The sequence below is a fragment of the Carya illinoinensis genome, chromosome 8, assembly GCF_018687715.1.
Source record: "Carya illinoinensis cultivar Pawnee chromosome 8, C.illinoinensisPawnee_v1, whole genome shotgun sequence".
NCBI classification, from domain to species: domain Eukaryota; kingdom Viridiplantae; phylum Streptophyta; class Magnoliopsida; order Fagales; family Juglandaceae; genus Carya; species Carya illinoinensis.
Genome location: NC_056759.1, coordinates 30,571,608 through 30,593,409, shown reverse-complemented (window position 1 = coordinate 30,593,409; position 21,802 = coordinate 30,571,608). Strand labels below are relative to the sequence as shown.

Here is a 21,802-nt window from a genome sequence, read left to right as displayed (position 1 = left end):
TTTATACTAGAAATGCTTTGGGTCCCGAATTCGGACCAAATGTGCCTTGAAATATTTTTTATTTTATTTTTTTACTTGTAATTAAAGAAGTATTTTTTAGTGATATTGTGAATTTAAAAAAAAATATTTAAGAATATAAAAAAATGAATAAAAAAAATAAAAAATAAAAATTACCTTCTTTGGTGGGTATTCGGACAACATCTATTGGGGGAAGTAACAGTTCCATTTTTATATTGATTAAGGGCATCCAATTATTTGTGTAAAAAAGATCCACATTAGATTGGGTAAATCTAAAATATTTTACATTTTTGCTACAATAGCTAGATAAATATGAAAGACTACATTCATTCACCAAAGATTAAAATACTACTTTCTCATTATTATAATATAATTTATTAATTTAATTATAATATAAAATATGATTTTATATGATTTTGAGGATTAAATGACTTTTGAAAATATGAATTTTTAATATTAATTTAACTATAATGTAATTATTAATAATATTAAAATGGTATAATTATAAATTTTAAAAAATATATTAATTTAATAATATTTTATTCTTATATAGAGAATGAATGGCTAATCCAATGTGAGAATTGAATTTAGATAAAATAGGCAAATGTAAAAAAGTATGATATTGGTTAAATTTTAAATATGAATTTGACTAAATTAATGAAGATGCTCTAAATGCGAGAAAATATTGAGAATACTGTGTCGGGTGGATGAATGCAAAAACAAAAAATTGCATGTGTTAATGTTGATTAATTAGGATATGATTAATTAATTAATCTGTTGGTTTTCACTAGCCATCAATGGTGTCTAAATAGTTCAAGTCCCATTATTTTACTTACCTTTTTTAAAATCATTCTTCAAAATTTTCATGGGTATCTTTTAGATAATATTTATCCTTTAAAATTTTAAATAGAGAGTCGGTTCATTCCAAATTTTTACAAATCCTGCTTGTGAAGCTAATAGGGTCCAAACTAATGCTAAGAAAACGTTAAAAATTTATATATACTATGTAAATATAGTATGTACATATAGTATATTTGAGGTAACATTATTATTTATTGGAGGGGAGTTTGTACATATTGTATATATGTACACTACACCTATGACTTACCTACCTATAAAATATATTTTTAATATAATAAAATAAAAAATTATTGAATAAGTAGCATCATATTTAATCAACTCTCTTTAATGAGTTGCTTTTAAAAAAAATAAAAACAATAAAAAATCTATTTAATGAGTGTATATATTTGTGGGTGGTCCCACTCCCAACCAATTCTAATTATTTTATTCCCTTCTAAAAAATCAAACTCTTTTGTAGCACTCTCAAATAATTTTTCATCATATCTTTTAAAATACATAATCAAAATCTGTTTTTTCTATTTTATATATTAATTTTTACAATATATCATCTATCAACTTATCTATTTTTTCTTTATATCATTGAAATAATCTTTTTTTATTCTTTTTAAATATTTCATTTCTATCAATAAATTTACAATATTCATATATATTTTTTTATTTGCAATTTGTTTTTATATACAATGTAAAATAATTCAGTTTTATACACAAAACAAAAATATATAAGCCAAACAAAAATTAAAAATAAAATCAAAATATGAAAAAATTGGTTTAAAAAATTTTCAATATATTTTTTTGAAGAAAATGAAATATATGTGTTTTAAATTATGAAAAATAAAAAGAATTTACTTATGGTAAAAATCAAAGTAAAAGAAAATGAAATATAAATAATAATAATAAAATATTTAGATGATAAACACTACCAACTACAGGTAGCAGGTTATTGTGTCTAAATGTATTTTATATTTCATTTTACATAATTGAATTGAACTCTTTTTTAGAGCAATTCTTTAAATAATTTACATTTTTTGTATAATACAAAAGCCATTGATTTGTAAAACTCATTAATCTGCTTTCCATTTTTTTTATTCATATTATTATTTTTTAGTTGCTTAAAATGGCTCGGTATTCTACAATAGTACAAGTGAACATTTTGGTATTTCAAACCATACATTAATAAAATATGATGCATAAGAAATTATGCTCAATTTTTTCCTTCCATTTTGTCATGAATTTTTTTTTTCTAATTTTTAAATTTGTGAATAAATGTACTTTTTTTTTGGATTACTGTATATATTATTTATATTTCTATTTATATATAATTAACATATATATTTCCTATTCATTGCTCGAACGTCTTCTAGTATATATATATATACACGAACTTCTTTCTTTCTATATGCTTTTCAACAATGGCGCTCTCCAACATGGTTTCATGCTTTCTTCAACCTCGAAACATCCATCGACCCCTTTTGAATCAAATCTTCATCTTCTTTTTGTTTCTGCTTCCCCAAGCTAATTCATTTTCCTTCGACTATCCTAGTTTCCAGCCAAATATGGCAAACATAAAACTCGAGGGTGATGCATTCCGGTCTGGTAATGATGTTCTTGAACTCACAAAGAATCAACGCGATGGCTCCATCAGTGAAAGTGAAGGTCAAGCCTCATATAATAAAACTGTCCGCCTCAGGGATGCAAGAACAGGGAAGCTTGCCGATTTCACAACTCATTTCTCCTTTGTCGTCAATGCTTTGAATGCATCGTCTTATGGTGATGGGATTGCCTTCTTCATTGCACCGTTTGAATATGAACTGCCTGATAATTCATTTGGAGGGTCTCTTGGACTGTTTAATGCTGCATCCAATTCAAACACCTCATTGAATAAAATTGTGGCAGTTGAGTTTGACACTCACAATAACAGCTGGGATCCAAATGATAATCACGTAGGAATCAATGTCAATTCCATTGTCTCTGTGGCGACTGTCACATGGAAAAGCAGCATCAGGAATGGATCAACGGCAAACGCATGGATAAGTTATAACTCAACCACCCAAAATCTTAGTGTCTTCCTAACGTATGCTGATAATCCGGTCTTCGGTGGCAACTCCAGCCTTTCATATAAAGTTGATTTGACAAATGTGTTGCCTGAATTCGTTAGAGTTGGTTTCTCCGCTGCTACAGGTCAGTACACAGAATTACATACAATACACTCTTGGTCATTCAATTCAAGTTTGGAGGTCGAAAATCAAGTTAAAAAGAAAAATAAAGTGGGGTTGGGGGTTGGTTTAGGTGTGGGTTTTGGTGTATTGAGTTGTGGCTTAGGTCTACTTTGGTTCATCTATTGGAGAAAAAGGGGTGATGGAGATCAAAATGAAGGTTTGGGCGATGATCTCTTCATGGATGATGAATTTGAAAAGGGAACTGGGCCGAGGAGGTTCACTTATCGTGAACTTACTCATGCAACAAACAACTTTGACGAAGGAGGGAAGCTTGGGGAGGGAGGATTCGGAGGCGTTTACAAGGGTTTCTTAAGTGAATCCAGTACAGAAATTGCTGTTAAGAGGGTCTCGAAAGGATCAAAGCAAGGGAGAAAAGAGTATATATCAGAAGTGAAAATCATAAGTCGTTTAAGACACAGAAATTTGGTTCAACTTATTGGTTGGTGCCATGCACAGGGTGAGTTCCTCCTCGTGTACGAGTGCATGCCTAATGGAAGCCTCGATACTCATCTCTTTGGAGGAAAGATTATGCTAACATGGCCGGTAAGGGATAAGATAGCCCTTGGATTGGCGTCTGCTTTGTTGTACCTTCATGAAGAATGGGAACAATGTGTAGTGCACAGAGATATCAAGTCAAGCAACATCATGTTGGATGCAAATTTCAATGCCAAGCTTGGTGATTTTGGTCTCGCGAGGCTTGTAGACCATGAGTTGGGGTCACAAACAACTGTTTTGGCAGGCACCATGGGCTACCTAGCCCCAGAGTGTGTCACCACAGGCAGGGCAAGTAAGGAATCTGATGTCTATAGTTTTGGAGTGGTTTGCCTTGAGATTGCATGTGGAAGAAAGCCAGTGGACCCAAGGGAAGAACAGAGCAAGGTAAGGCTGGTAGAGTGGGTATGGAATCTCTACGGAAAAGGCCAAATCCTTGAAGCTGTTGACAAGGGATTAAGCATGCAATTCGATGAGCAGCAAATGGAACGCTTGATGGTAGTTGGGCTATGGTGTTGCCATCCCGATCCCATTATCCGACCCTCAATAAAGCAAGTGATAAATGTTCTTAATTCCGAAGCTCCATTGCCCGAACTTCCCTCAAAGTTTCCTGTGCCAATGTATTCTCTACTTCCGGTGAATATGTGTATATTCTCCGATACATCATTGGGTCACACAGGGTCAACGAAAGACCCGACACAGTGTTCATGTAGCAGTTGCTCTACTTATTTGTGAAATATGTAAGAGGGTTCCGCAAAAGCTCTTCTAAATTCGGGCGTCGATCAAGCTTATAGTCATGTTTAATAGATTTACTTCAATGAGGCCGCATTGATTTGTGTAGTTTTCTTTTTCATAATCTCCAATATTAATTAGAAGGAATATTCGACTTCTATGAAGAAGAAGATGCTGGCTCTACAAGAACAAGAACCACCTCACGAATGATCATTAATTGCTTGACATTTTCTTTGCCTGCCAAGTTTGAATATTAATTAATCTGCCAGATTCCAAGAAAATCACGTGTTTTTTTAATCTTTCTGAGTTCTTTTAGTTGGTTCTGGATGGCCTAGTTAGGTGGCTGTAAGTTGAGTGTTCGTCCGTGTTTTGCAAATTCCAAGTGTTCGTTCGTCCGTGTAAGTTTTGTGTGAAATTACCACTTATTTTAAAAATTTAAATGGATAGAAAGAGTTAAATTTAATTTTATGGCTTGCAAGTAAAAAGACTCAAAAGCACCCAATGGTTAGAAAAATCCAACCCAAAATTCACCAACGTCTTGGTCTCCTCCTCAAAAGTTAAGGTACCCCACTGAGAAAATCTTGTAAGCCTTGGCTAAAAAGTTTTTTTAAAAAAAATTCATATTCACATATCTATAATGAAAGGGAACTTTAATCAAGCAGATGAAGATTTTCTACAATTCTTTTATTCAAGCATTTTTATAATTTGGTGTGAGATAGATATAGGTATATGAACTCCGATATATTTAATGTTGGAGTAGTTCACATTGCCCGGCCCAGAGCAGCATTTGATACAATAGGATCATTATATATACATATACACACCGAATCTATCTTTATAAGGTCGCTGGTTGTCACCCCTTAAATATTTCGGCGCATAAACTGACGCAATAAATGGCCACATTCCTCTAACTTGAAAGAATTAATTCTACTGATGTAATCGGTCGGGTCTAATTTTAGACAAAATTTAAAATTGAAATGATATATACCAGTTTTATATTTTTAAAAATCGACTATGTATTGATTATCCCCTAAACCGACATGTTCGGTTTTACTTGTCCCAATCCGATTTGGTCCGATCTTTTTTTTAAGAAAATATAAATTTATAAAAAAAATATGTTTATTAAAAAAAACTACTTTAAAAAAATTTATTTTATAATTTTATTCCAAAATATGTTACTATTACAAAAATCTACTTTATTAAAAAACATCTGCTTTATTAAAAAAAATCTGATTTACTAAAATCTGCTTTACAAACATTTGCTACAAGCCTATAAATATAACTACTACAAAAACTGAAAAAAATCTACAATAAAAAGAAAAATCTACTATGGAATAAAATAAGTCCAAAAATTTAAATTAGAAGTCCAAAAGTCTAACAATTCAATAAATTACAAGTCCAAGTTCTAAAAGAATATATTAATGTATTATGTACTTATAAAAAAGAATATATTAAGAATTTATTGGCCATAAAACTTTGGTAATAAATTAATAAAATTTGAGTGATTTTTTTTGTTTTTTGTAAATAATATTTAGGTTGATCTTATTTACAATTTTGATATATAAATTCAAATCTTTGGATATTTAGGATTTATATTTTCAATTTTAAACTGATTTAAAGTGATAAAAAAATATTGGTGTGGTTTATCAATTTTAGTTTAAAATTTTACAATTTCAGTTTATTTTTAAATTAATTTATTATTTATCAACTTTATGATTTATACATTTTATTTTTAAGCTTTTTTTTTCTCAATCTAAGTAGTTCTTATGATAAAATGTTCTTAATATATATATTTTATGTTTAAAACATATGATTAATTAAATTTTCATGTTTCAGATTAAATTTTTATTTTATAAATTATAATAATATTATCTTATATATAGTTATAATTTATATTATTATATATTATATATAAAATTTATATATAATATAAAAAATGCTATATATAATATTTTAAAAAATAATTTAAATCACATATTAAATGGAACCGGTCTGATCCAGTCCTAAAAAGCCTAGAATTGGAACCGGATTGGTCGGTTTTCCCATTACAGAAACCGGTTCCGGATGGGACCGGATCAGTCAGGAGCGGTTTTTCGATTTTTCAGATTTTTTGTTTACATCTCTACCCTTAGGTGAACTCACCAAGCAGATTATTACCTTCTTTTCATCGATATAAATTAAAGGATATACGTGCATTCCCATCGTTGATGATGTGTTTTGCATACTGGTCTACGGGCTTAACAATTTTGCACACAAACAATGTAAGAGCTCAGTGTGTGATTAAACACCTCCGATATCTAAGTCAGATCTTAATGTAATAGAGAGGATTTTTCTATATATGTAAGAATGCATGAGAGTCAAATTCTAACCTGTGGCTAAGTTTTTATACTTCCTATCGAGGTGGCCCCATTTCTTGTGTCAGGAGCTTCCGTCTTCTGTATAAGGTACCACACTGTCACTTTTAATACTGTTTGATTCTTCTGGATCACGTTCTTGTAACAGGTGGGTGAGTGCAACCACTAGCTGAACATTATGTTAGAAACAGTGCCTACTGTTGAGATCTCTTGTGTACGTTCTTCAGAGCAAGCCTTGTTCATCTCCCATGTTGATCCTTTTTTCTACACTAGGCCCTATTTCTCATTCATTGCTTGGTGGGCTGGTTATATCTAGCCATTGGACTTCCTAGACCTGGTTCTTGTAGAACTCGAAACGGTTGGCCAATTCACAGTTAATAGTTTGGTCCTTGTAGTTTGTTGCGATTCATGAGAGCCATTTCCTAAGGGTAGATTTTAACACTAAACTAAACTCATATCCAACACAGGACATGGGTGATTTAAGGAGTTTCTTGCCTACTTAAGGAAATAGACACCAATAGGTATTTGCCCCAATGTGTGGGTATATTTTGGTCACCATTCATTTTGAGAGAGAGAGAGAGAGAGAGAGAGAGAGAGAGAGAGAGAGTACACCTATAGTGAGTGGAGGTCATGATGACTTGTAGCAATGTGGGCAATGCTATGGTGGCTCATGGGCATCTCCAGTAGTGGTGCACTTGAGAGGATGAGAGAAGAAAACAAGAGATCAAAGAGTTTTCTTTAAGGAAACCCTAACTTGGATTCTAATAGGAAACTATGAGGTGTTTTTCTAAAGTTAGTATCTATGTAAGTACTGGGTATCAACATCCTCCCCTGTTGTACCTGATATATACCGGTCTAGCATCTGTCAACTTTCCCTTTTGTTTTATAGAAAAATCCATGCATTCATGATGTAATGGAAAATAAATCCACCCATTATCCTTGTGATAGTGTAGATTCATGGAGATCAGTCGGTGATAATCTACTCGCTAAGCACATGTATTCTCGATTGAAAATTAGGTTAAATAGTTAACGGTGGAACCTAATCTGACTTACGCATACTATTTATTGTCTGTCACACACGAAATTATGGTTTTCAAACATGATTTTACTTATTTTTCACATGAGAGTTATATTATGTTGACTGATCAAAGAAAGCTATAATATTTTGATAGAGGAAGAGCTATATCATTTTCTATGATGAAATCATTGATCTTTCATCACTAGATTGATTTATGTGTAAACATGAGATCATGAAACCACCCATCTTCAGATGTATTCTTCTACATTAATAGGAGTCCAAAAGCAAGGCTCAAAGATGATAAGGAATTTTGCATACTGGAATAAAAGCATGCTGCATATTCAAAATTGTCATGTCAATGAAAGGAATACAAAGATTAATCATAAAAATTATATAAATATATATATTTAAAATTAAAATTTTATGTTATAAATTATAATATAAAATTATTTCATATATAAATATATAGAATATATAAAAATTTCATATATAATTATATATGTATATTATATATAAAAGTTATATATACATAAAAGTTATATATACATATATAACATATTTTATATAATATTAAAAATTAGGTATATATATATATATATATTTTAAAAATTGGTCCTATGTTGAAAAGTCAAGAACCGATTTTGGTCTAAGAGGCCCAAAATAGCAAACAAAAGTACGCAAGACACCAAACGCGGCCAGAGGAAATTCTGTGCATGCATATACCTATATGATGGGCGGTAGGTGTTCCAATATTGGGCCTCTTGTTATTTTGCAGGTCAAGACTTGATATGTTAATAATTCTTCCATTTAAATTTTCAATTGCATTTAAAAAATATACATATTAACCCAAAAATCTTTATGTATTGATTAAGCCATACGGAGTTGTTTTTATCTCATCTTATTGTATTACAGTTTTTTCTATTTAAATATATTATATTTAATCTCTAAATTTTAAAAATATCAAATTAAATAAATAATAAAATCTAACAGCAAACTGTATAAAATAGTGTGTGAACAATAAAGAAACAGTGTGTAAACAGTAATAAATAGTGCACAATTTGGCTGAAAATTTAAATAAACTTGCATCTTTTTCAAATCTAAAAAATTAAAAATTATCTAACTCATATCACTATTCAAATATATTTTTTTTACAAACTATTTTATCTCATTTTAATTAAAAACTTTTACTATTATTTAAAATATTTTATCTATTTTATTTGAATTGTATATCCAAACGAGGCCAAAATATCTTAACTTTGTGGTGCATTTTTGTGGTCAACTTCCTGCTGAGCAAAGCTTAATTAGCCAGACTAGATGAAAGACTACATACGCAGGTCCTTTTCTTTCTCTTTTGAGTAAGAGTGAGGTTTTAGTCTTCTTACGCCTGTAGGGAGAGTTGTCTCTCAAGGTGAGAGTTACAGTTATCACAGGCCACGGTTATGGAGGAAGAGGATATTTCTAAGAGGTGGGAGAGACTGCATCTATCTCAAGAGGAAAGCAAGGTGTTCCATGTCTCTAATGAAGGAACGTCTAGTAACTCCACAAGATGGAAGTACTGTATCATTGGTGGCATACTGGCGGATAAAGGAATAAGTAATGAAGCCTTTCATGTGACTATGTCTCAAGTATGGAAATTAGAAGGTTGGGTGCAATTCAAGGATCTTCGAAACCACAAATTCTTGATAGAATTCCAACATCTTTCTGATAAGGAGAAAGTACTAGGGGGTAGACCGTGGTTCTTTGATCGCAACATTATGTTCAAGAAGTTGATGAAAAAATGCCCCTGAACTCAGTTAGTTTTAACTTTGAACCCTTCTGGGTACAGTTGCATGGGCTCCCCTTGGCTGCAATGACTGTGGAAGTTGGTACTCAGTTGGGTGCTTCCATTGGGGAAGTAATCCGTGTAGATGCAGATTCAAATGGTAGGGCTTGGGGTAAATGTATGAGGGTGAGAGTGGCTATGAACTTGAACAAACCATTACTGAGGGGGAAGTGGTTAAAGATGGAAAGCCAGACACATTGAATTTCATGCAAGTATGAAAGGCTCTAAAATATATGCTTCACGTGTGGAATCTTATCGCATAAAGGTCGAATTTGTAGCAAATCTAAGGGGGCAAGTTCAGAGGAGGGAAAGTTAAGAGAGCAATTTGGTCCATGGATTAGAGCTCAGCCTATGAATTCCTCCATATTTGACTTCCGTAAATATGGTGGCTCTGGGGAGTCTAACCACCAGAAGGGGTGGCACAAAGAAGAAGAAGAAGCCGCAGTTAATGCTGATATGAAAGGTGAAAAGGAATGCAGCTTGGTGAATCATCTCGAGCCATTCAAGGAGCCTCCTAAAAGGAAAATTGCAGCTCTATCCTCTAAGTAGGGGAGGTTGGTGAGGAATTCACGGGGACTTGTTCTAAGGATGGGACATTCAGACCTGGATAGACTTCGAAATGGAAAGGCCAGGGTGCAAAGGGAAAGGCTATGATCAATGCAGGATCTCAGGAAGATATTGAAATGGTGGCTACCCGAGGTGACATGTCCCATGTGGAAACAGAAAATAATAAGGCTTATGAGGCAAGCCTGCTGGAGAGTATATGCACTATTGGACCTTGGGAATATTTAGGAAGTCAGATGAGGTGGGCAAAAACTCATGTAGGAGCACTGTTAAGAAAAGGGGGCCTACGTGGAAAAGGAAAGCTAGGGAGGTGAGTCCTCGAGTTACTAGAGCAAGAGAGGCAAGTTCTAAAAAGAGGGGTACTAGTGACAGTAGCTATGAAGGGGTGGTGGGTCTGCCAAGGAAAAAATGAAGGTTGGCTGAACTCAATGCAGGAGACATTTCCAGTTCTCAATTGGTGGAGGCTGCTTTGTAGCCCCACCAAAGGCCATGATAGGCCTTAGCTGGAACTGTAGGGGGCTTGGGAACCCCCGTACAGTCAGAGAGCTTCAAATGCTAGTGAAAACTAAGTGGCCCAAGTTTATTTTCTTAATTGAAACAAAATGTGGTAGGAAAAAGGTTGAGGAGGTGAGGTCAAGGGTGGGTTTTGACTGTTGTATTGTGGTTGAAAGCAGGGGTTTGAGTGGAGGATTAGCTTTCATGTGGCATAGTGAGGATAATTTTATCCTTCAATCATACTCTCAGCATCATATATCTATGCTTCTGCAACTGGAACACAACAGTGAACAAGTTCTTTTAACTGGTTTTTATGGCTCGCCAGTAACAGCTCATAGGAAAGACAGTTGGAAGCTTTTGAAATTTTTGAAACCAAGAGACGGTCTAGCATGGCTATGCTTTGGAGATTTCAATGAGATATTGCACCTACATGAGAAGCAAGGGGGAGCTATGAGACCTTACCACCAGATGGAAGAGTTTAGAAGCACTTTGGTAGATTGTGGCTTGAGTGACATGGGGTTTGAAGGCAATAAATTCACGTGGTGTAACAATAGAGAGGGGCCTTTTTTCACCAAGGAAAGACTAGACCGTGCTTTGGGAAATTTGGAACTGACCTTGAGCTTCTCTGACTGTTGCTTCCAGGTTCTTGCAGCACATTCTTCAGATCATTGCCCACTTGTAATGCATCTTAAGAAGGGAGGGAGAAGGTATGTCAGTAAGGGGGGTGGTAAGGAGCGAATCTTCAGGTATGAAGCTTCCTGGAAATTGCATGAAGAATGCAATGTAATTGTAGCCAATTGCTGGTCCTCTCAAGTGCAGCAAAGAGGATCACATATGTGGTGCTCTCAACAATGCCTGGGCAAGTGTAAAGAAGATCTAGTGAAATGGAGCAGTACCATCCTTAAACAACATAGGAAATTATCCAATCGAAGCTGGCTCAATTGGCTATTTTGCAGGAAGGTAACACAGGAACAAATACTGGTATTATCAAGGAAGTTCAGCTGGAAATTGACAAGCTACTTGAAGAGGAAAATGTCAAATGGAAACAAAGGGCAAAGCAAGCTTGGCTCAAAGATGGAGATAGTAATTCTAAGTTCTTCCATAGATGTGCCAATCAGAGGAGGAAAACTAATGAGATCAATTGCTTGGTTAGAGAAGATGGTAGCCTGACCAGAGACTTAGAGGAAATCTCTGAGTGCTTTGGGAAGTACTACCAGTCCCTTTTCTCTTCAAGCAATCCTGTGGGAATTGGTGGGTGCATAGCCAGGCTCGACAGAAAAGTGGATAGGAACATGAATACCTTACTTGATGCAGAATTCTCGTCTGGTGAGGTAAAAGAAGCTTTGTTCCAGATGAACCCCCTCGGTTCCCCTGGACCAGATGGATTCCCTGTTGAATTCTACCAAGCTCATTGGAACATTATTGGTGATAAAGTTACTCAAGCTGTTCTAGAAGTTCTCAATTCAGGGGGAGATATCAGTGGTATCAACAAAACTTTTATAGTACTCATTCCCAAGGTAAAAGGCCCTAAAACTGTTATGGAGTTCAGACCCATCTCGTTGTGTAATGTTTTATACAAAGTAGTATCAAAGGTCCTTTCCAATAGACTTAAGATAATCCTCCCTCAAATTGTCTCCCTAACACAAAGTGCCTTTGTTCCCGGGAGATTGATCCTCGAGAATGTAATAGTGGCTTTTGAAACTATGCATTCTATGTTAATTAAAGGAGGGAGACAGCAAGGTCATATGGCCATTAAGCTTGATATGAGCAAAGCATATGACAGGGTTGAGTGGGACTTCCTACGTGCTGTTATGGTTAAGCTGGGATTTTCTGAGAAGTGGATCAAGTTGGTAATGGGCTGTGTATCAAGTGTGTCTTACTCTCTGCTCCTTAATGGTTCCTCCCAAGGTTTTTTTAAACCCTCAAGAGGCATTAGGCAGGGGGACACCCTCTTCCCATACCTATTCCTGCTAGTGTCTGAAGTGCTTAGTAGTCTCCTTAACCATGCTAAAAGGAACAAAAGAATTCATGGGTTTCCTGTAGGCAAGGGCTAGATCAACATTAACCACTTGCTTTTTGCATATGATTGTTTGTTGTTTTGTAGAGCACAAGCTGAGGAATGGGCCACTATTAACTCTCTACTCAGTATTTATGAAGGGGCCTTGGGTCAGAAAATCAACAAAGACAAAACTTCAATCTACTTCAGTGCAAACACTAGACTAGAAGCTAAAGAGTACATCTTGGGGATTGCTGGCACTAGAGCTACCATGTGCTATGAGAGGTATCTTGGTCTGCCTTCTCTGGTGGGTAGATCAAGGTACAAATCCTTCAAAAGCATTCTTGACAGAGTAAGAAGCAGGGTGAGCAACTGGAAGACAAAGCTCCTATCACAGGCAGGGAAAGAGATTCTCCTCAAAGCAGTCATCTAGGCTCTTCCAACGTATAGTGTAGGAGTTTTCAAGCTCCCCAAGGTGATATTGAAGGAAATTAACAGAGTGATGAACCAGTTCTGGTGGGGCCAACAAGACAAGGGAAATAAAGTACATTGGGTCTCTTGGAGTCAAATGGGAAGATCAAAGGAATCAGGAGGGATGGGGTTCCGAGATTTTGAGAGTTTCAACACAGCACTCTTGGCCAAGCAAGCTTGGCGCATCATCCAGTTCCCTGCATCTCTAGCTTCCCAAGTACTCAAGGAAAAATACTTCAAGAACTCTAGCTTTCTTCAGGCCAAATTGGGGGCCAGACCATCACTTATTTGGAGGAGTATTTGGTCCTCAAGGGCTCTCATTGAGAAAGGATCTATGTGGAGAATTGGTAATGGAAAGGAGACCAGAATATGGAAGGATAGATGGTTACCTCAACCATCATCCTTTATGGTTCAGAGACACGGGCAAGACTTTGTTGAGGAAGCTTTGGTAGCTGAACTAATAAATGAAGAAACCAAGTAGTGGGACAGAGAGAAGATATTAAGGTTGCTTGGCCCTACAAATGCTGCAATTATTCAGAAGATTCGTGTGAGCACGTGTGGGGCAAAGGATAGACTTGTCTGGCTAGGCACTAAGGATGGTGGATTCACAGTTAAGAGTGCATATCATTTGCAAAAGGAACTCAAAACAAGTCTGAGGGGTCAGTCATCAAGTGGAGCACTTAATTTTAAAAACTGGACTTGTTTTTGGAAACTAAAGGTTCCCAATTCAGTTAAGGTTTTTGTGTGGAAAGCTTGCTTAGAGTCATTGCCTACCATGCTGAACCTCTTCAAGAAGAAGATAGTGAGCTCTCCTTTATGCCAGTCTATTGCAGTTCAAATGAGACAACAGGCCATATATTGTGGAACTGTCCCTCAGCCATGGATGTATGGAGTAATGGACCAAAAAGGCTACAAAAGAGCTCTGTAAGGGCAGAGAGTTTTGTGAAGATAATTGAGGGGTTAAAGGACCAATGTGATATACAAACTTTGGGAGCTTTTGCTATGACAGCAAGGGATATTTGGCAAAGGAGAAACAAGTTTGTTTTTGAGGGATCTTTCTTACATCCTAGAGTTCTAGCATAGAGGGCTGCTCTTCAACTTGAGGCCTTTAGAATTGCTCAAGTGGTTCCAGCCTCTCTCTCCCGAATGCACACCAGCCAGGCATCAAGTTGGATCCCACCACCTGAGGGAGTTGTTAAGATAAATTGGGATGCAGCTTTGAGTGAAGCTCGTGACAGGGTGGGGTTTGGTCTGATAGCTCGAGATCATATGGGTGGTGTGGTTGCTGTAAAGAAGGTAGCTAAGGGTAGCTGTGTTGCTCCACTGCTGGCAGAGGCAATTGGAGGACTTCAAGCTGCTATTTTTGCATCTGAGTTGAACCTGTCTTCAGTAATCTTGGAAGGTGATTCTTTGCAGGTAGTCCAAGGAATTGGTCTTCACAAGGAGAGGTGGGATAGTGTGGGATTGGTCATGTCAGACACTAGAAACCTTCTCACTCAGATTGTACATTTCAGTGTTTCATTTGTCAAGAGGTGTGGCAATCAAAAAGCACATTGTCTAGCTAAGGAAGCCTTAGATATTTTTGAGGAGTCATCTACAAGGGTCGTTCAGCCTAATTGTAATATGTACTCTTCTTTGTCATTAAGTTGAATATACAAGCAACTTTCCTTTGAAAAAAATGCTTAATTAGCCAGTGCGCGCATGCCAAGATAGACGTACGTACGTACCAATAATGGTGTTGTATTAATTCAGAAGCTAGCTCATCCATCCAATATATAATTCACTAGCTGGCCGGTGCATAATTTGCATTCATAAGCATGCACATACGCACATCCAATATTAATATATACTTCACTAGCTGGTGCATGCAGCATGCCACTAATTTTTCTGCTCCCGGCCAGAAGACATTTAGTATGGATTTAATTATTTGTATAACAGTTCCAGAATTTAATACATTAGTGTAATGTTCATTTAAAGAAATAAACAGCTAGCTGAAATAGTGAATGCGAATCATGCGATTTATAATTTTATAGTCCTGGCCCCAAAGGAGGCCGGCCAGGTGCTGTTTATAGGACTTATTAATCTAGTGCAACTTGCCCGGAAGGAGTCATCAATATTGTCCATGCATGCGTGGAGCCCTGGACTGTCCCAAAGGCATTTTTCTCTCCACAACGTCTATACACAAAACAAACGACGTCCTAATTAGTCGACAACTCGATCTGTAATAAACGTAGAGAAACATGAAAACTCAAGGGGGAGTAGTGATCAGAGATAGGACTGTTCATCAAGGTTCCAACCCGGGAACCCGGGTACCGGGTCTCAAATTCGGGCCAAAACCCGGCGCGGGTTAATCTGGATTAGACCCGGTCCGGAACCCGGATGCATCCGGGTTTTGAAATAACCAGATTCCGGGTTGAACCCGGGTTTTTTTTTTTTTAGTGTCATTGTAGCCACTCTGATTATGTGATTATGACTATAAATTGATCACGTTTTGCCATTTTTACAACAATTATCAAGATACAAACCAACGATAAAAATGATGGAATGCTATAAAAGTTATAAGCACCCACTTGATTAACAAACAAAATAACAAAATAAATCTAAAAAAACACATCCATAATACAACTTGAAGGATAAAAAACTGGTAAGATTTCTATATTCTATTTGAACTTTCAACCATTGTCCCAAGAATCAGAAGTAAAAGTCCAAGAGGAGAGCTCTGTAGTGGATTATGGCAATTTCGAGCAAGCAGCCAACTTCAAAATAATCAGACATCATCAGATGTAGGCTTGCATTTCATCACAAATCTGGTTTAAAACTATATGTTTCTCAATGCATGTGCTCCTGTTACTGAGTTGAGTAATCAGCCAACATAACAGTAAAGGTTCTTGGAATAAGTTGTCCCAAATAGCGCTCTCATCAAACATCTACACGCTTCTAGGGGATAACATAATAAAATGGTGCTTCACGTCTTGAAGAGATGGATAAAGACGTGCAGGACCTGTTTAAATCCAAGTTTCACAAGGTAATAAAATACGACCAATTGGTCATGACAATGACCATTCACAAGACAAAGTACAGATGGGCTGCATTAGTTACGGGACTAAGCTACAAATACTGAGTACCTGGAATAATAAACAAGTAGAAAATCTTGACTAACATATTAATTTTGGTTTTTCCTGAATTTTCAAACTTTTAATAACAGCACAACAGACCAATTTGATATGTCATTTCATCGTAATTAAAATTTTTCTAAATATTTTTGAATACCAATTTAATTCATGCAATTACAAATTACTAAGCAAAAAATTATTGTATAAAATCATGCAAAGGAAGTGAGAAGGCAGAGAAATAATAGGCCAGGCATGTCAAAGAGCTAGCTAGTGCAAACATTCAACAATTTTATATGCCTAGATATATTCATATAGTAAACAGGTGAAACCCTACAAAATTGTCTGTCTTTGACAATTAAAACATTGATCTTATACAAACACTTTCTATCTTCTACTTTTCATCATCATTTGCGGACATTTAGCTGTTCTAATTCCAAATTTGTAAGGTATGATGATATTCCACGATCAATTGTAACCTCATTCAAAATATTAAGGACCAACTTCCAGTCAGATAGGAGAAAGCCAACAATTATGTGAAAGATGTCATAAAAACGTGTGGGTGGCTGAGGCCATTGTATAAAGTGGTGCCATAAATTTTCAAATTGTTAGAGAAATAAATGCCTTTAAACAAGAGGGAGGATACAGAAAGGGGTCATAAAGCCAAGAGACCCAAAAGAAAATGGGATGATGGGAGGAACTGGTCCTTTGAATTCAGGAAAAACCAAAATTAATTCTATAACATGACTTGACTAACACCATTATTGAGAATTAGTTAATAGATAAACAGAACAAAGAAAAGTTTTACTTACTCTAGTTTTTCTTCAACATGATTGGAAAGGCTGATTCACAATAGCCTGCTATGAAGCTAAAGCTAGATAATCATCTAAACAAATATTAAAAAAACAGAGTTAGATATATATTAAATTAAGTTAGATAGATATTAAAAAAATATTTCAAGTTTCAAACTTACCTTCAAGGTCCATCCAAATAGCTATCTAGTTCTGATCTAAACTCCATGAACCCTTGCTCCTCAAGGTATTTCTCTAACTCACTATCAAATTTAGTCGAGCTACTAGAAGAAGTAGAAGTAGTACTTGGCCTCTCTTGAGCCACATTAGAACTCTGTCCAATAGCCACACGAAATTTGTTATATTGCTCAATCAAGCGGCTTAACAAGAGTTTAACCTTGGACTCTATCTTATCCCCCATCTCATCCCCTTTGCATCGTCGCAACCAAAACCTCATTGACAACATTTTGTATCTTGGATCAAGCACAAATGCAACATATATCATCAAGTTAAACTTATCTGTGCTACCCAATACTTTTCAAACTTATTTTTCATATTCGTGCCCATGGTCCTAGTGATGCTATCATTACTCATGCACATATTAATTAATGTATCTTCGATTGTGCACAATTCCTGGAAATATACATTAGCTGTCACATACAAAGAACTAGAAATGTTCAATGTAACATCATAAAATATTTTCAATAACTCAACAAAAATCTGTACTTTTTTCCAATCATCACTAGTTGGGTTCATGAATTCATTATCCACATACATATAATAGCGTTCAAAGGCTGATTTGTGTTTTATAGCGGTGCTCAACATAAAGTATGTGGAGTTCCATCTAATGGAAACATCCAAGCAAAGCATCCTCCCGCTAATATTTTCCTCTATTGCACAAGCTTTGAACTTGGAAAACCTTGAAGGTGAAGACTTCACATATTTGACGGCTTCTCTAATTGTTGATATTAATTGATTAACCTCTCTCAAACCGTCCTTAACAACCAAATTCAATATATGGGCAGCACACCGCATGTGAAGGAACTCACCACCCAATATGGTACAATCACTATCCTTTATCCTCCTCCTCATGTAATCAACAACAACATCATTAGAGGAGGCATTATTAACTATGATGGTCAAAATCTTATTAATCTCCCAATCATGCAACCCCAAGTCTAACACCCTCCCAATAGTTTCGCCCCTATGATTGGAAATTTGGTAAAACTTTATTATTTTCTTATGCAATCTCCAATTGCAATCAATAAAATGTGCAGTAATGCACATGTAGTTCATGTTTCACACCGATGTCCAGGTATTAGTGGTTAGACAAATTCTTTGACCATCTAATAATTTCTTTAGCTGTATTTTTTCTTCGTTATACAGCTTAATACAATCCCTTTTTAAAGTGAGTCGGGATGGCAATGAAAATCGAGGCTCTAAATTAGCCACATACTCAATAAGCCCCAAGTGCTCTACTAGCCTAAAAGGCAATTCACACCTAATAAAAAACTTAGCGGTTGACACCTTAAGTTTTTCAGCATCATACTTTACTACACCTTGTGGGTTATATACTCTTCCCTCTGCATCCCTTTTACCACTAGAGGATTTACTTTTTTCAGCTCCTTTAATCCTAAGAGGGGAATTTTCACATACATTATAAAGGTGGTGATTCATAGAAGAAGTACCATTCCTATAGTGGCAACTATACTGCTTACCACAATGATTGCACTTAGCTTTTGGGTTATTGGGGTCAAGAGGTTGCACTTTCTCAAAATGTTCCCAAACCACCGATTGGTTACTAGGTGTTTTCTTGGACTTTTTGGGTAAAGGTGGGATGGAATGGGTAGGCTGTTGTGTATATGTGGATGAAGAAGTTGGTAGATTCTCATGCTCCTTCACATCAACTGAAAGAGAAAAAGAGTCACTACCAACCCTTTGAGTTGTACCGACATTACAACTCACATAATCTTCTTCCATCTGTTATTGAGTAACAAACATAGTAGAATAAAAAATCAAACACAGCAAACAAATAACTGAACATTATATAAACAAATAACTGGACAGAGGACAGCTAGATGCAGATAGAATTAAACAAAACACTGTGGATTGTTTCTTTCGTGAATTGTTTCTTGTGGGATTACTGGCTGCATCTTGTGCTTCAAGGCTTTTTTGGAATGTGTTGGGATTATTATTTAGGTCGATTTCAATACTCATCATTATCAGAGTAGCATCAACATATGAAATCTGTAGTATTCAATGTTCATAATATATACATAATAATTTAATGTATATATTAGAATCTGGCAGACTCTGATACTGTGGATGCATGTATACGTGCAAGGTGAGGGATTTCTCAGTTAGCAATGTTTCTTTTTTCTCTAAACAATTGGAATTAAGAAACTAAAGTGAAATTCATGCCTTAAGCTAAGTTCATATAGACAAGATTAACAAGCATACAGATAAGATGGACACAGTTACAGTCTCTCTTTCAGATTTATCCCTCCAAACACTTGGTTTATTATGATTTATCAAAAAAAAAAAAAAAATGTTTGGTTTATTATCACATTACATTCAGAGGCCAGAGCCCCCAGACGATCCACCCATCTGGTACCAAAGCCATTAAGGATGGCCCAAGAACATGCAATGCAATGCTATGTAGCCCACCATAGCTTTTTAGCTCCCAAAAAATACCCACTTCAAATTCCCACAAATCCTCAAAACCAACAGAATTACACTTATTTAAACAGGTCATTGTCCCAAATAGAGGGAAAAAAAAAACCCAAACAAAGGAAAAACCAAACAGAATTACACTTATAGTTCTTGGCATCATTGAACTCAGCTCTATTTCTAGAAAACCCAAACAGAGGAAAAAAAAAGGCAATATATAAGAAGAAAAATCCCTTAATAAAGTAATTTGTAGTTAAATAAAAAACTAAAAAACAACTATCTACAGAGTACTATTTTCATTAAGAAATTTTCACAAACAGTTGGTAGCTTTTCCATTAAAATTTCTTTTATAACACTCGATAATCCTTCAACAAGCAGAATCTGTAATTTAAAATTCTCCAAAATGCAAGCAACAATTAACTTCCTTTTGAATAGAGAAAAGAAAAAAAAAAGATCAGGGAGAGATTTTTGGAGAATCGCGTATCCTAGATTCCTAAAAACAGAATGAAGTATGAAGTATCAAATGGGTAAATTGAACCCAAACCAAGTTCCTGTAATAACCCAAACATTCATCAAATATTAATATGAGAATGGCGTATCCTAGATTCCTAAAGACAGAATGAAAAGCAAGACCCAAAGAGAAAGAGAACTGAGAAGGAGAATAACTGACTTCAATTGGCGCACAAGGCTGAAGACGATGGAGTGGAACTTCGATCGGCAGAGGCTACAGTTTTGGACCTTCGGTGTGGGTTGAGAGCGTGCGAGAAAGCGAGAGAGTCTGCTGGCTGCGGCGTCTTCAGAAATTAGGTTAGCGTTTTCATCTTTTGAAACATGGGTACCGGGTTTTAAACCCGGGTTCCGAGTTTAAAATCTGGTACCCCACCCGGTTAACCCTGGTTTAGAAATCCTTGTTTCGGCCCGGATCAAATCTGGGCCAAAAACCATATCCGGAAACCTGATTATCCGGGTTCCGGTCCGGCCCGGGTAAAACCCGGTTCGGATGAACAGCCCTAATCAGAGAGAGCTGATGTATGCATGGTTGAATTTTGGTTTATTTGGTGCTACAGCATGAGATTTCACGTAATTTGAGAAAGAAACGTTCTTGCACTCTAATTATGTTGAGGGGCTCTAATTTTAATTTTAGAATAAAAGCTCAAAGTTTACATGTCAGTAATAGATCAAGGGTTGGGATATTATATATGTTATTAATAGATCTAATTAATTAGAAGGAATATTCGACTTCTATGAATGAAGAAGAAGATGCAGGCTCTAAAGATCAAGAACCACCTCACTAGTGATCATGATGCAGGGGCATCCGAGACAGATGATGGTGAGCTGTCAGATTGCACCTTGATGGCGCTGAGATACCATGAGTTGGCAGATCAGCGCAAAGGCGGGAATTGATTATGATATGTTCCTCATTGGGGCCGTTTTGAGTGTGTTTCAGTCTTTTGGCCATAACTTTAGCTACGGGTGTCGGAATCGCACATAAGACCCCAATTTGTTTCAGCATAGCTCCATGTGCCTTTTTTTCGACCTCAAATTCTGCTGTTTTCCCCTCCGAATCACTAGTTTTATTATTTTTTACTATTTATAGTAATATTTCGCTTGTTGGTTAGGAAGTTATTTTAAATCCGATTTGGACCGGATTTTTTACAGATTGCTTATTTTATTTCAAATTTCAATTTAGAGTGATTTCTGAGATTTTGCTATTTTTGGCAAAATTCGGATAAACACGATTTTTGGCTATAACAGTCCAGCTTGTGGACTGATTTTGATTATTGCTGGATTTTATAATATTCCGTTAAATCCTAGAGACTTTTCTCTCTAGTTTTGGGCGATTTTTCTCCTGTGAATCATCTGTTGGAACTAGCCTGCAGGATAATCGCTATTCTGTTCGACGTCAGATCATTAATTGCTTGACATTTTCTTTTCCTACCGCGCGAATTTGAATATTAATTAATCTGTCATATTCCAAGAAAATCACCTGCCTTTTAATCTTTCTGACTTCTTTTAGTTGGTTCTGGATGGTCTATGTAGGCGGCTGTAAGTCTGGTGTCCGTGTTTTGCATTTGTGCATATGACAACAAATAGCTCAAAAATACTTGTCAGCCGAGAAAAAGTATATTAAATCCACAGCACTTGACATGAGTTGCATAATTTAATTGGTAAAAAATGTTTAAAATAATATC

General features: G+C 35.7%; 2 protein-coding genes across 2 annotated transcripts; both read left to right on the top strand.

The window, feature by feature from the left end:
• The first annotated feature begins 2,297 nt into the window (after positions 1 to 2,297).
• LOC122319389 (L-type lectin-domain containing receptor kinase IX.1-like) lies at positions 2,298 to 4,484 on the top strand. Its single transcript, XM_043137442.1, has one exon. The coding sequence runs from the start codon at positions 2,304 to 2,306 to the stop codon at positions 4,320 to 4,322; it is 2,019 nt and encodes a 672-aa protein (XP_042993376.1). The 5' UTR covers positions 2,298 to 2,303; the 3' UTR covers positions 4,323 to 4,484.
• Positions 4,485 to 14,185: 9,701 nt separating this feature from the next.
• On the top strand, positions 14,186 to 14,689 carry LOC122274596. The gene has a single exon (XM_043083622.1). It carries the CDS (start codon positions 14,186 to 14,188, stop codon positions 14,687 to 14,689), a length of 504 nt encoding a protein of 167 aa, XP_042939556.1.
• Positions 14,690 to 21,802: the final 7,113 nt, after the last annotated feature.